This window comes from Erithacus rubecula (assembly GCF_903797595.1).
Source record: "Erithacus rubecula genome assembly, chromosome: 2".
NCBI classification, from domain to species: domain Eukaryota; kingdom Metazoa; phylum Chordata; class Aves; order Passeriformes; family Muscicapidae; genus Erithacus; species Erithacus rubecula.
In genome coordinates this window covers 41,461,238-41,475,610 of record NC_136685.1, presented here as the reverse complement: position 1 = coordinate 41,475,610, position 14,373 = coordinate 41,461,238, and the positions used below count along the sequence as shown (strand labels likewise).

The 14,373-nt window shown below is 39.0% G+C and overlaps 1 protein-coding gene across 2 annotated transcripts in view; it reads right to left on the bottom strand.

The window, feature by feature from the left end:
- The window catches only part of LIN28B (lin-28 homolog B), a 93,424-nt gene that overhangs the window by 62,224 nt on the left and 16,827 nt on the right, over window positions 1-14,373 (bottom strand). For both annotated transcript variants that reach the window (XM_079326222.1, XM_079326223.1), the window contains one exon: window positions 14,175-14,359. In XM_079326222.1, coding sequence (XP_079182348.1) covers window positions 14,175-14,359 — 185 coding nt within the window. The remainder of the gene's footprint in view (window positions 1-14,174; window positions 14,360-14,373) is intronic.

The following is a 14,373-nucleotide window of genomic DNA, read 5'->3' as shown; positions in this document are numbered from 1 at the left end:
GATGATAAGAGCAAAGGTTGTGGGTTTGATCCCCGTTTGGGCCATCACTGAAGAGCTGGACTCGATGATACCTGTGGGTCCCTTCTGACTCAGAGTACTCTGTGACTACCCAAGTTTAATTCTTTCTCCAAGCATCAATGAAGCAAAACAAATGGCTCCTTTAAGGGAGCCCCAACTCGGCTTCTTCCACATCCCAGCACGGACAGTGCTGCCACAAATGATGGCAAAGCTCCAGGGAAATGTGTTTGCTTCACATTTTATTCACATTGCCCGTGTATCAGTTTGCCCTCTGGCTGATGGCAGACTGGCCACGGCTGATGTAATACCATCCCTGATCCAGAGATCAGTGGCACTGATCTCTTCTCTCTGGCAGCCAGGGACAGGACCTGATGGAATGGCCTGAAGTTGTGCCAGGAGAGGTTTAGGTTAGATTTTAGAAAAAGGTTCTTCACCCAGAGGGTGGCTGGGCAATGGAACAGGCTCCCCAGGGAAGTGGTCACAGCACCAAGCCTGACAGAGTTCAGAAGTGTTTGAACAAGGCTCTTGGGCACATGGCTTGTCTCTTAGGGATGTCCTGCGCAAGGCTAAAAGTTGGACTCAACCCCTGTGCATCCCTTCCAACTCAGACTATTCTGTGATTGTGTAATCCTGGTCCTTCAGCACGGGGAGCTGTGATTGTCCCTGCTTGTCCCACGCCAGCAGCCCAGTGCAGGGCAGGGCTGTGTGTTACTGCTGGGGAGATGGGGCACACGCAGCACTGAACCCATCAGCTCCAGCAGTGCTGCCCTTCAGACAGTTTTGATCTAGCATCATTTTGATCCTCGAAGATATTAATCAGCATTTCCAGCTCTGCATTGCGCGCCAAATTAACTTTAAAAAAAAAAAATAAATAAACGGAACATTTACACCGTATTCAGAGAGTAACAAAATCTTTGAATCTCTCGTATCAATCACTTCCTTGGACCACAGTCAGCTGCCCGGGGAGGGCCAGGTTATAAATGGCCCGAGGAAGCGATAGGCAATGAATAGCCCTGACCCTCGCCTCCCCGGTTCGGTCGGGGCTTGCAACCTGAGCCGGGAAGGGGCGAATTCCTGCCGCTGCCGCCGGGCCGGGCCGGGCAGGGAGCGCGGGCGCCGCAAGGGAGGCCCGGCCCCTCCTCGGCGCCGCCGGGCCCAGCACCCTGCCCGCACAAACTGCGGCCCCTCCCGCAGTGCCCCGTCCCATGCCATGCCCGGACAGCCTCCGCAGCACGCAGCCTGCCCTGCCGGCAGCGGTGCCGGCTGACGGCGCGATGAGCGCAGCACCCGGAGCAGCTCCATCCCCGCCACACCGCGCTCCTCCGCCGCCCGCGCCAGCGCGGCAGATCTGGCCAGCGAGCACACACATTAAGGCCCGGAATGTTTTCCTTCGGCCCCTTCCAGATGCCGCTGCGCTGATGCAGAAGGGAACTGGCAAATACAGAACCCGCGGTTCAAGCCTGCATCACTCCCCGCCATCCCTCCGCGCAGCAGAGCCCAAACTGACCTACATTGTTAAAAATGCTTCCTGAAATACGCAGGAACGCCGTACAAGATGAAAACAAGGCTTGTACGCAGATATCGCGGGGATCTTGTATTTCCTAGAATAGCATCCATCCATAATGAGTATTTCATTGCGGGTTTTTTTGCATAATTTCTAAATTAATTTTTCTGATTTGATTCCTTAATGCTTGAACGCAGCTTTTTAATAGTAATATTTTAATAGCAACATTGCTACCAGAAAGCGTTTCATAAAATTTGTCAATTTAATGGAAACTTGACATTTCAAAATCCTATCAGCTGCTTTTGGCACAAAAGTATTTTATTTAGTAAATGTGTAAAACTTTGTAAAGATGTTACAATCATCTAATCAGTATTTTTCAACAAACCAATTATTAAAGGAAGAAAGGATTAATGTCTTTCTTCTGTATTAAGCATGTCCCTCATTGTTTGATAATTTACTTCCACAAAGATTTAATAAAAGGAAGCAATTTTCTTTTTTGTCCATCATCCTTAAAATTTTGGCAGTGAGATGTTACTGTGCCCAGAACAATGTGCTCATAAAACATACAAATTGAGATTAACTTTGTTAAATCTCTGGAATTAACCAGTAACAAAAAACAAAACAAAACAAAACAAAACCCAACCAACCAAACAAAAAACCTGTACTGAATTTTCCACATGTTCCCTTAAGTGGAGAAAATCGCTCATCAGTACACATTTTTCTTTTCTTACATACTATCAATAAATAATTATCTGCCAACTCCTCTTTCAGATCTGAAATGCCAGGAATTTCAAACTTGTCCACAAAGTGGCACAGCTACATTTAAATTAATGAATCCTGCTGAATGTGCTGCAGGAAATTCAGCTGAACATTCGTGCATGATAAGTTCATACAAACAATACTGTTATATAATTAGTTTTGGGGGCACTTTAAAGACTGCAAAGCTGTCACAAAGATAGCAAAAAACAAGTCCACTAAATGATAGTCTATACACACAAAAAACCCCTTTGATTTATTTAATCAAGCTTTTTTTGGTTTAAGCATCTAAGATCCCAAATTAAACTATCAGAAAAAAAGTCATTGAGAAAAACTGTGCATATGCAATGAAACTTCTTGACAACTATTTCACTGACTTCACCTGGCTCAACATTTCATCTCTTAGTAACATGTGATCCTTGAAATATACATAAAACATCCTGCACTTTCAAAATGCACATCAGATAGAGGGAGAAAGCAGAAAGTAAGGTTTACCTGTTTTTAAGTATTTAACAAATAGATTATATTTATCATCCTAAAACCAGAAATACTGCAACAAAAATCAACCATTTTATGCCATTAGCTCATTCAAGAAAATATAATATACTGTAGGTGCATTTCATGACACCTATTGTGGTCAGCAGTGCCCTAGATCCCTTGTAATTCAGATAACAACCAGACATAAAGACAAAAGGAAATCAAATTATAACTATGAAAACATAATAGCATTTTATATATTTTTAATATACTGATTAATATATTTTTTTAAAAATATTAATATGTGGATCACAGCAAATCTTTAACATTGATTATACTATCTAGTAATGAACACTCAAAATAATTCATCTTTCACCAAATGCTCCAGCTGTAGCCACTTCAGCAGTCTGATCTTAGTCCATTTACAGCTGTCACCAATTAAAGAATGATCATCCAAAGAAGTACTGTGTGAAGATTAACGATAAACCCACACAAGCACGGAATAGGCTATCATTTCCCAATAAACTACTGATGGTTATTGTCAGTAAAAAAGAAACTGTACTACACAAATAAATTAATCTGCCATTTGAAAAAAAATTGTAATTGCTCAATTAAAATAAATTAATGAACACTAACGTGAAAATTCTTCAGGGAATCTAGATCTACCAATTATATTATTAAACATACAGAGATGTTGCTCAAAGCAGACTGCAGATTAATTTTAAAAGCATCTTTGTTCTTGAAAAATATAGTTATTAAATGTAAATACAAATAAAATCGAATATGAATTTTTATTTTTTATAAAACTCTTTAATAATTTCTACTGAAGACAATGTAGGCACAGATCAAATTTAAAGGAACCTTTCCAATCAGTGTCTTGAATTTATTTAATTTTAAACATTTTCAAATATAATAGATCGTATTTTGGAATATTGTTAACTTTTTAATTTTTATGGAAGAGAAGGCATTGCTAAGAGGAGAATCTGATAGCCTACTTTCTTAGTGTAGATAATAGACTATAGTCCAGGATAATTAAGCACTCCGTAGAGAAAGATGTGGTAATTACTGCTCCATTAAGTGTTTGCAAAAGCAGGAACTAACACTACCAAAATCCTATTCCTGCAAGTCTAAGCAAACATTTTATCTTCAGATGTATTATATTTCTGCCTAAAAATATTGAATATTGTTTTCATCTTAATAATGCACCTTTAAAATCTTTTGCTCTCTTATCAACTACAGTTCAATTCCACAGTCCTCTCTTTGTGACTAGTGCTATAAAGTCAATGGTGACATGTTCTCTACAGCATCAGAAATGAAGAGTTTCTTAGTTGATTAATGCATCTGCTTCACATCCAGATCAATCACCCTCAAATAACATCTGTCTTTAACAATTATCACTTATTCCTGAAGCCAGTTAAACACACTTGTAAAAATTATTTTATCCTTTCTTTTTTTTTTTTTTCCAGGTTGCAGTAGTTTCTAAACCAGAATCACACACAACAAACAGGATGCCCTAAGATCAGGCTGCATGCTAGAGCCACGCAGACCCCCACACCAGAAACCACACACTCCTTACAGGGTTCACTTCCACCCTACATTTCCCATCCAATAAACCATTTCTGTGAAACATGCTACATGGAAACATTGAACAAATGTGATTTATGTAAAACAGCTATGACAGATGTAAAGTGATTTCTTTAATTAACACACACAGAGGCTCACAAACCTCCAAAACAAAACAACAAAGCAGGCAAACAAAGCAGATTCGGCAGAGCCAAACGAGAATGTATTCACTGCAGTGGAGACCACTGAGCACTGTGGTGAAATTAAAACTTTTTGACTAACTGCATTTACAAATATTTGAGGACTGTACTATGCCTCCAAATCGGTGAATCGTCTACCTGCTCCTGCCTGAGCAGAAGGTTCAGCTACTTCTGCTCCCCACCAGTCAGTGCTCTCCCTTGTCTCAGCAGTATCTACATCCCTAACACCAGGGCCTGGGAAGAAGACAGATCCTGAAGGATCCAGCCAGTAGGACTCCAAACAACACAGATATGCAATACTGCACGTTACAAGGTTTTAAAAAAAATTACCAATACCTACTGCATCCCATCAGCCCTGCCAGAAATGAAAGGCCCTGCACAGGGCTCAGCAACTGTTCAACACCCCAAAGGCTCTTCCAGTGCAAGGGTGAGCTACATTCACTTCCAACAGAACCTGCCTGTGCCCACAGTGAGAGTTCTTTCCCATACTTCTCCCACTTTCTCCTACTGTGAGCAATTTTTCAACAGGAAGATGGAAAAAAACCACATTATCAGCCTGATACTTCAGCATCAGAACAGACTGGTAGATGAGTGGCCAGGTGAATTTAGGAAAGGTATTAAATATTCTACATTCACGGAAGGAAAAAAGTAACATACTGTGAAAAGTATATACAAATTACATACATAATATAATATGTATGCATGAACTTGACAAGTTGTATCACTTTCAGTCAACTTCAAATTAAGCAACAGTGACCCAACCCCTTGTTTACTACCCCACATTCTAGGCGCTGTACAGGGAACAGCTCAGATCGGTTTTGAGCACAAAATGCACACTTACAGCCTTATGAAAACAAAAGCCTGTGAACCACATAGTTTCAGTAAAAACACTCATGTAAGAGTCTTAACATCCACTTCTGAGTTTCACAGGTCAGTAGGACCACTTCACGTGGGAATACGGAGCAGAATTTGGACCACCAGGTCTGTAGTCAACAAGAAGGGAAGGGGTGCCATAATTGCATTGCATTAAGGGACAGGTTTTGTTCACTGTTGAAACAATCCTTGAATTTACATTCACTTGATGTACTATTGTGTTTAATACCTGAGGTAGAGGGCAACAAACAAGTTTGTGAATAATTCTTGGATCTTGTTCCATTTCAGTGTCAAAAATGGCTGATTCTCAGGACTTATAATCTGTGTGTCTTAGACCAGGTAATTAAACTGATATATATTTCAAATACAGATGTAGTTAGGGATCAAATCCAGTATCTACAGAAGCCAGCTTGGGTCTATTAGGTATGTTCAATACTACTACTACTTTTATATATTTCTAGTATTTCCAGTACAACGAGTCAGAATATTCAGAAATTACTACACATGGTCAGCAGAGGCTTTTTAAACCCCCTTATTTCCCCTAAGATTGTATTATTACAAATGGCTCATAAAACTCACCAAGATTTTGATTACTACCTTGCAAAACACAGTTGTAAAACAAAATAAAATATTTTTAAATTATAGCACATGTGCACAATTAAGGGATTTTAAAGATACCTGTACTTCAAAAAATATATAAAGTGATGCTTATTCTGGTCTCCTTAAAGTACACAATGGCTATCAGTTTTACTCTCAGTTTCAGACCAGGGTTTATTTTGGTCTGTGCATTTATATGACCATAAACAGAGAGTTGTAACACAAATGTTAAAGTGGCCTCACGTGGCACTATAATAAAAACAACCAAGAAAAATAAATTCTCTCAACAGTGCCTACTGATAAATTAACATGACTAATTAAAAGAGGGTCTCTCTGGGAACAGATTATCTTTGATGGGAAATCCACTATCAGCTAAAGTGATGAGAATTACACATTTGTGAATGTAATAACAACATCAGCATTTTCTGACAGTGCACAAGATCTGCTATAGTAATGAAATACTACTTGGATTTTGTAGATAAATTCATACACTCCAAATATTGATTACATATGTCTTTACCCAGATTTTAAGTGCTAAACAATTTTAACCAGTGAAAATACTAACTTACGATGTTAAAAAATTAATCCAAACTTTTCAGTCTTTCTCCTTCCAAAAAATGCAATTCTAGTGCAGATAAGAATTTTGGAATAGAAATTGTGTGATCTTCTTGGCTCCTGCAATGATAATAGAATAAGAATATTCTACAAACTCTCAGACAAATAATCTCAAATACTTTGACACATTTAATTTTCAAAGTTGAAATTCCATACATATGGAATAATTAAGGAGCTATACTTTCCAGATTATCAACTAATTTCACTAAGACCTCACCTATCTGCTAAAAAGATCTATCCAAATTATTATGAACATGTCCTGTAAATATGCTTATTTCCATTCTGTAGAAGAAAAAGCCCACATATTATTTATATTAATCAAAATTTCCCTGATTATACTTTTTGTCTGCCTTATAAATAGTGCTTTTTAAAAACTGCAACCAATATATTTCAGTGCCACCACTGAACTGTAGTTGCTAAACAAGAAAAAGAGAAACTGGAAGACTGAAGTGTGACACAAAGATTCCTGAAATATTTCACTTCCAGAGAGAGCTCAGATGCTTGTACTCATGCCCTTTTCCTTGAAAAGACATTACCACTTTCATTGTTTCTCCATCCCCAGCTGAAGGTGGCAACATGAGAACTCTGCTATTTTGCACCAGGAGACTGCAGTTTCATTCATCACATTTCTGTGTCAACAGCTTTCACCTCTTTCTCCAACACCTTTCACCTCACCATGGCTGCTGCTCGCTTGCACCCTTGGCCACCCTTCCATGGTGCCAACACTGCCCACTCTTATTTGTCGGGATCATGGGGATTCTCTATGAAAAATTGCACAAAAATCGAACACTTCCCCAGCTGAGTTTGCAGTGCAGCCCCACAAGCATTTACCATAGTCCAACACCAAGAGTCATACAAAAACTCTTGCAACTTACTGAGGCAGCAGCACTGCTGCCAAATGTAAAAGTCAAGTCATCTCCACGGGATTCCCACTGAGAAGGGTGGCTGTAGGAGTTTAAGGCTCCACCTATTCACCCCATACTGCTACTGCAAAGCCTTATTTGGCTGCTTGCACAGCAGCTGCTGAACTGCTGCATGTTACAGCTTTGCATGTTTGGAAAAAAATCAAATTCAGTGCCAGTTTTCCATAATACAGCAGACTGTGAAGCTTGCAGCAAGGTCCACAGCTGCTCCTCAAGCAGCCAAGCCATCTCTGGAGTGAGGATCTGGAATTCCCTTTAGCCATCTCCCAAGCAGTTAACACCCCCCTCCATTTTACATCAAAACCAGCCTAACTAATCTGAGGAAAAGCATGGACACCAATTTCTTCAACTGAATAGGCTTAAGCAGTCAGAAGCACTTCCCCACCTTCCATGCAGAGGTGTTTAGTGATACTCTGCTGATGTAAAAGCAATTTAAGGATTCACTGCTTTTACAAGTGCTACCCATTAGGCAAAAGCCACTCCAAATCTGTCCTGAATAAAGAGCCAAGCATCACATAATACCTCTCTAACAGTCCTGGTTACTGTCAGCTGATTTTTAAAAGGGCAAAAAATGTACTCCTACATACAGGGAATTAAAAATTTAAACAGTATCTCCTTATTTATTTGTGTTGATTTTAAAAAGCATCATAAATGGTCTTTACCCTCTAGTTTCTAGTTCCTAGGATCATTCTTAAATTACTCTTTTACAGTCACTTTTATACACCTTTGTAGAAACTGGTGGGCCTAATTTTGCTTCTGTTGCTAATAAGTGGGGAAATATAGCAGACTTCCTTTACTGCAATGAGTTACTTAAAGAAGATGAATTAAACAATATTTACATGGGAGTATACTTTGTGAAACAAAACTCTAGATGGTTCTAAATGTACCTACTACCTCAGTAATGTAGTTGCAAACCAGAACAAGCAACAATAACAACATTTTTCCCAATGTGACAATTGATTTCCTTTTAGCTTTGGTTCATATATCTGCTTTGATATCTTATGTTTGTGCCCCAGACAAAATATCCTCTTCCTTCCAGTATCCCAAGCCCTGTGCACAACTTCCTCAGTCTTGGAGAAAAGGAGGATAGCATGCTCTGGAAAGGGTGCACTTACTGCTCTGCCAAAGAGGGAAATACCTCTTAAGACAAAGTTATCCCACTGCAGCCCTCTGCAATTGGGCCACTTGTCAACATGCAAGGTTTAAAACTCTTCAATGCAGTCTGATCTGATTCACCACCACTTAATGGTGTTGCCATTGACTTAAACAATATATAGGTTTACTAATGATAATTTACTACAGTGTTTGGGTTAGATATAAGTAGATGAAATATGGAAAGCTAAGAAGATGGCAGCTCTATAACTCAAATAACCAATTACAAGTTTCTTCAGACAACCATCTTAAACCATCAAGCTGTCAGTGAAGTATTTTGCCATCTGTGCGTCTGTATCCATACACTATGCTAATTTAGACACTAATTAGTAGCCAAAAGTAACTTAGAAATTAAAAAAAACAAAAACCTGAAAGCTGCAGCACTCCACACCCTAATCTGTGGTCCCCATTATTTCTCTGCACTCTGCAGCACAGCTGGTGAGTGCCAGAGCTTGGCTCTGGGTCTCCAGCAGCTCCATCCCGTTAGGGATGCCACAGGGCTGAGGCTGCAGAGGAGTTTGACACCCGTGCCTGATCCCTGCCAGATCTTCCACACACATGCTCACTGCACACACACGTTCATTCCCCACTCCCCACTCGCTTCCTTCCTCAGCCTCCCTCCCTAAATCCTGCTAGCCACTTTTGTTTTGATTAGGACTGGGCTTGCCCGGTCCCCAGCAGAAGTCAAAGGCGACAAATCTGTAACAGTGTTCTCTGCATAGGGACCTCTGCACTCCCAACAGGCATTCCTACATCATATCAAACATAAGGAGCAATGAAATACTGATCACACTTGCTTGCCCAGGACTTCAGTTATCCTGAGCAATTAAGTAGTTTCTAAAGGCTCCCAATAAAACAAAAATGAAAAAGTTGTGCTAGATGAAAGAATGAATGGATCCTTGAAAAAGCACAGCGTGTGTGCTCACAATATAAGAAATTCAGCATTGAATGTATGCCATCCCCTACCCTGTCATAGAAAAGGTAGTTCAGCTGTGCCTAAAAACTAGGATTTCAAAGAACAGGTATCTGATTCATCATTGAAAAGTATAGTTGGTCACATTAATGGAAAAGACTGTTCAGATGCTGCTTATATATCTCATTTTCCATTTATTCTTCTATTTACAGTCAAAATAGTCTCAATAACGTTTCCTCCTTCTTTTGTTATAGGTACTTGGAACAGTAAGAGCTATCTTTATAATACACAAATGATAGTGCAGTGCAGAAGCACTCAATGCAAGAAAACAGGGTGTTTTCCATTTTTATCAAATTTTGTAACAGTAACACTAAGAAAGTTCAGATGAAAGTGAAAAATTTCAAGCCAACTATGTTCCTTTTAATGAGAAGACAAAATACACCAGCTCCTACATGCTGCTCCTCCCTTCCTTCCTCTCCCCATCTCATAAAAGAGGATCCCAAAGAATGATTGTGCTTAAGGTCCCAGTTCAGAAATCTTGTATCAATCCCTTATTGTGGCAAGAATTTTGGACTACAGAGCCAGGTAGCCAGGTCCCAGCAAACTCCCTCTAAAAGAAACAATCCACCCTATCCTGAAAAAAACACATTGTTTAGAAACAGACAAATTTTTAACCCTCCATGCTCACAAACACACATTTAATTGCATCTGTTAACATTCAGTACCCTACAGTTCATTATCATCTTTAGCATCTGCACTTCACCCTAAGCAAAGGAAAAGTCACTTGTTTCTAACTTAGGCTGTACAAAGTGTGCATGAAAAAGAACATACAGCATTTATTCCTTACTGCCAAAAGTAGTACATATTTGTGTCTAATTTTGAATGTGCAAAAAAAATTTAACAAGCATCATTCTTTTCTGATTCTATGAGAACTTCAGCTCTTCTGAGCTCTTTGCACTGAAGACCTTTATTCATGTGCACCACAAAAGGTTTCCCTCACTTCACCTCTCCAGTGTGCTTTACCCTTTGACAAATAGATTTCTTATAAAATTTAATAAGAGCCACTCACAAATAACTAGGTCTAGAATTCACATCACAATAGCGAAACAAGCAGTATTATTCATTCCATGGTAACTTATTAAGAGAACATATGACAATATTGAGCTAAATTCAGTGAGGTGCACATTCCTTGGATTTAAAAATGTTACAAAGGACTATCATTCATACTCTTCCATTTTCTTTTTCAGAAGAAACAGACTTGACTTGGCACATTGCTGCACTGAGCATGGCTTCTGTTCAAAAAAATCAAATAGCTTTTAGGACTCATAATTTTTATATGACCCTGAATGACTCAAACACAAGTCTTAAAGATACAAGTTGTATCAGAATAGAGCTACAAAGGGAGAGACTGTGGACGTGTGTAAGTGTACCAAATTACACTGTAGACACACAGATGCACATATATAATGGCTGACGTGTTTCTACCTTAAATAATGCATCCAGCTCTAGGTACTTCATTACCAGAAGGGTAACAACAGTCTGAAGGTAGTTCAGAGGAGATCAATCAAAATGATTAACACCAAAGGAGGGACTTAAAAGGCAGGGTTAAAAACTCAATACTGCAGCTGTTGCGTGAACAGGACTTTCATTGGGTGAAGCGGAAGAAAAGTCCAAACAAAAGCATGGTCCTCTAAAAATGTATCAATGTATACAATCAGCAAAGCACTGACTTCAGAAAAATGTGACTATAATCCACACATAGCTAAGGGGGAACTCCAAGAAGAAAGCAAAATTATTTATTGCAAGCTCAAAAGTTTAGGTATAATGAACTTAAACTATTACAGGAATTTTGACTTGACATACAGTAAGTTTTTGCTCATAGCACAATCTCATAAACTGGGCATAACCTCATCAAGAAAGGGTAAGATATGAAAGTAAAAATGCCATTGCAGTGATCAAGCTAGCTTTGACAGGACTTTGACTAAGTAAACTAGAAGCTTCTCTCTCCTGCTCAGACTACCTAATTCTAAAAAATTATACTGGTGTCTAGAAATACTGCAGAATGAGTGAATAAATGCATGCAACAATACCTGCACACACTTAAATGATGAAGTATTTTCTAAGCAGTTTTGAACAGTAGCATTTTGTTTCAACAGATTAAGAAACTAACATCTTTCCTTGAAAAGGAAGCTTCCTATGACAATTTTTTTCAAATTAATGAAACTAACAGGAATAGGGTCCAATCACTTCTCAGCTGCACAAGCAGCAGTGCTAAATAACATTACAGATTTAAAGACATTTTTATGCTCTGGCTGCTACTGCTAGAACTGATCAGCCAATTAGGTAACAAAGCATTCTAAGTGGCAATATGAATTATCTAAACTGTACTCTGAAACACAATAGATATTAGCTCTCCCTGTTACATTACACAGAAAACTGATCAAAAGAAGATTCATGTCACCATGGAGTTTATATATATACACCTTAGATTTCATCAGAATGAAAACTATGAGAAATGTACATTCTTTGCTGCAAGAGCAAATTCACTGCATAATACTAATAATAACTTCACTTAGTAAGACATACCTCTAAATAAACTCAGAATGACTGAGGCACAGAGCTAACATGCAATGAAACATGGCATTTTTCACTGCATTTTACACTGTGATTGTCTTAGAAACCCAAGGGTATGGATAAATTGTAGATTATTAAACTGTAATAAACAAACTTGCCTAACATTTCCTTCTCTTCCCCTCCTTTAGGAGACACAATTCAATAGAGACTTCCAAATTTACTACTACTTTATTATTTTCTATGACTACTTTCCATTATGAAACCAAAAACCTTGTCTAGTATTACTTAAATGTATCAGGTTATCACACAGTTCAATACTTCTCTATTTCCACAGCTCTAAGAATATCTTTGTTTCCAAATGTGTTTTTTATTAACAGCACCGCTACATTTCAAATATTTGTCTTCTACTATTCAGGAAGCAAAAAAATTACATACATTAACACAAAATTACATTAAGAAAGAGGGGGTTTTATCTTTAAAGTAAATTTATAAAACTGTAAAGAGCAACTTTGTGACTGAAGATATAAAGAAGGGAAGAAAAGGGAAAAGGAGGAAGACTGCTCCTTCTTTGATAAGTGTTTCATTCATTCAATTCTAAAGAGAAAAAGCAGCAGCAAAGAGGGGGTAGCTTATATGCCAGTACAAAGCAGGAAGTGTAGGAATTTAGTGAGTTCACTACTGGATTCTATGCCCTGTACATAATTCCAAGTGCAAGCAGCTCCACTGAAGTGCAGGCCCTGAGGTGCAAGGGCTCATGTAAGGCAGCAAGACCAGAAATCCACCCCACTCTGCAAGGTAACAGGCCACAGAAACAATTTCTTCAGAAGTTTCAGCCACCTTTTTACTAATCTAATCAAAGGTACATGCTTTTAAAAAGCCTGATTAAATTACTGCAGAATAAAGCCGGGCCACCAAGAGCAACTTTAAAAGGCAGTCACTATGCAGTCATGGAACACCCCCTTCACCGTCATTGCAAACGTCATAGAAAACGGACAGCCACGTAAAAAGATGCCTTTTGCCTCCCTAACATGGCCCTAGCCAACCCCAAAATGGTCTCTTTACCTGATACCTCTCTTCTCTGCTCTGATCACAGAAGAGATGGGTGAAATTCAAAATAGCACTGTTGCGACTGGAAACTTACAGAAGGACCAGAGAAGGTCTCTTTCACAAAACCACAGATCTCGAAAAAGGTTCTCTAATGATTTTGTACCTATTTTGCATCTGTAACACTTTTACATGAAGGCATTCATATCAGTTTCCACATTCAAAACGCAAAACTATCAACACTCCTGTGCTTAAAATTAAAACCATGGACCATACAGCCTTAGTCTCCCCAACAGCCTTACAGAGACACTGCTTTTGGTCTGAATACTTAATCGTTACTTTTTTTTTCTCCCTAGAAAGGAATAATTAAAAATCAACGACCAAACCACATACACGCTTCAGAGTATCACCACAGGGACACTCTCAGGTCTGAATTACTGCAAAATAACACTATAATTATGTCTTAATTTCACTAACTAATCTCAGATGAGCTTTTAAAGAGTAATTCGAGGTTTACAAGTAAACCGTTTAAAACTGTACTCAAATGTTATCTGAATGAAACCCGACATTTATTTATCCTTTTCCCAGCTTAATTTTAAACAATTTCCAAGGAAAGGCATATCTGCTCCTGATCAGTCTGGGGACAAATGATAAACCTTGTTAAAAAGTGTGACATTTGAAAATAAATAAAAACCACAGGAGACTTTTCTAACCAAGGAGGAAGATACGAAGAAACATTATACCCTTGCACAAATCACCAGCCACAGAGACTAAGCACAATCTAACGACCTTATTTACTCAAATTGTACACTGCCAACAAAACCACTACCTAAGGCAACTCTTTAACTACAGATGTACTTAAATACCTAGAAAAAAATTGGTTACTTCTCTTCAAATAAAACCGGAGTCCCACTGAGCTCAACCAAATGTGGCAGGCTGAGATAGAAGACAAAAACGGGTCTTACTTGGTGTACAAAGACATCAACTGGAGACTCCAAGGGGCTTCCCTCTCGGTTGCTCATGGAGATGAACCCGAATCCCATTCTCACATTGAACCATTTGCAATGGCCGGTTCCGTGCAAAACCTGGGATTCCTCTTCTTCTTCCTGCTCCGGCAACTTCCCGGGTTCGTCTCCACCTTTACTCGCCCCTGCTGAGGAAGAG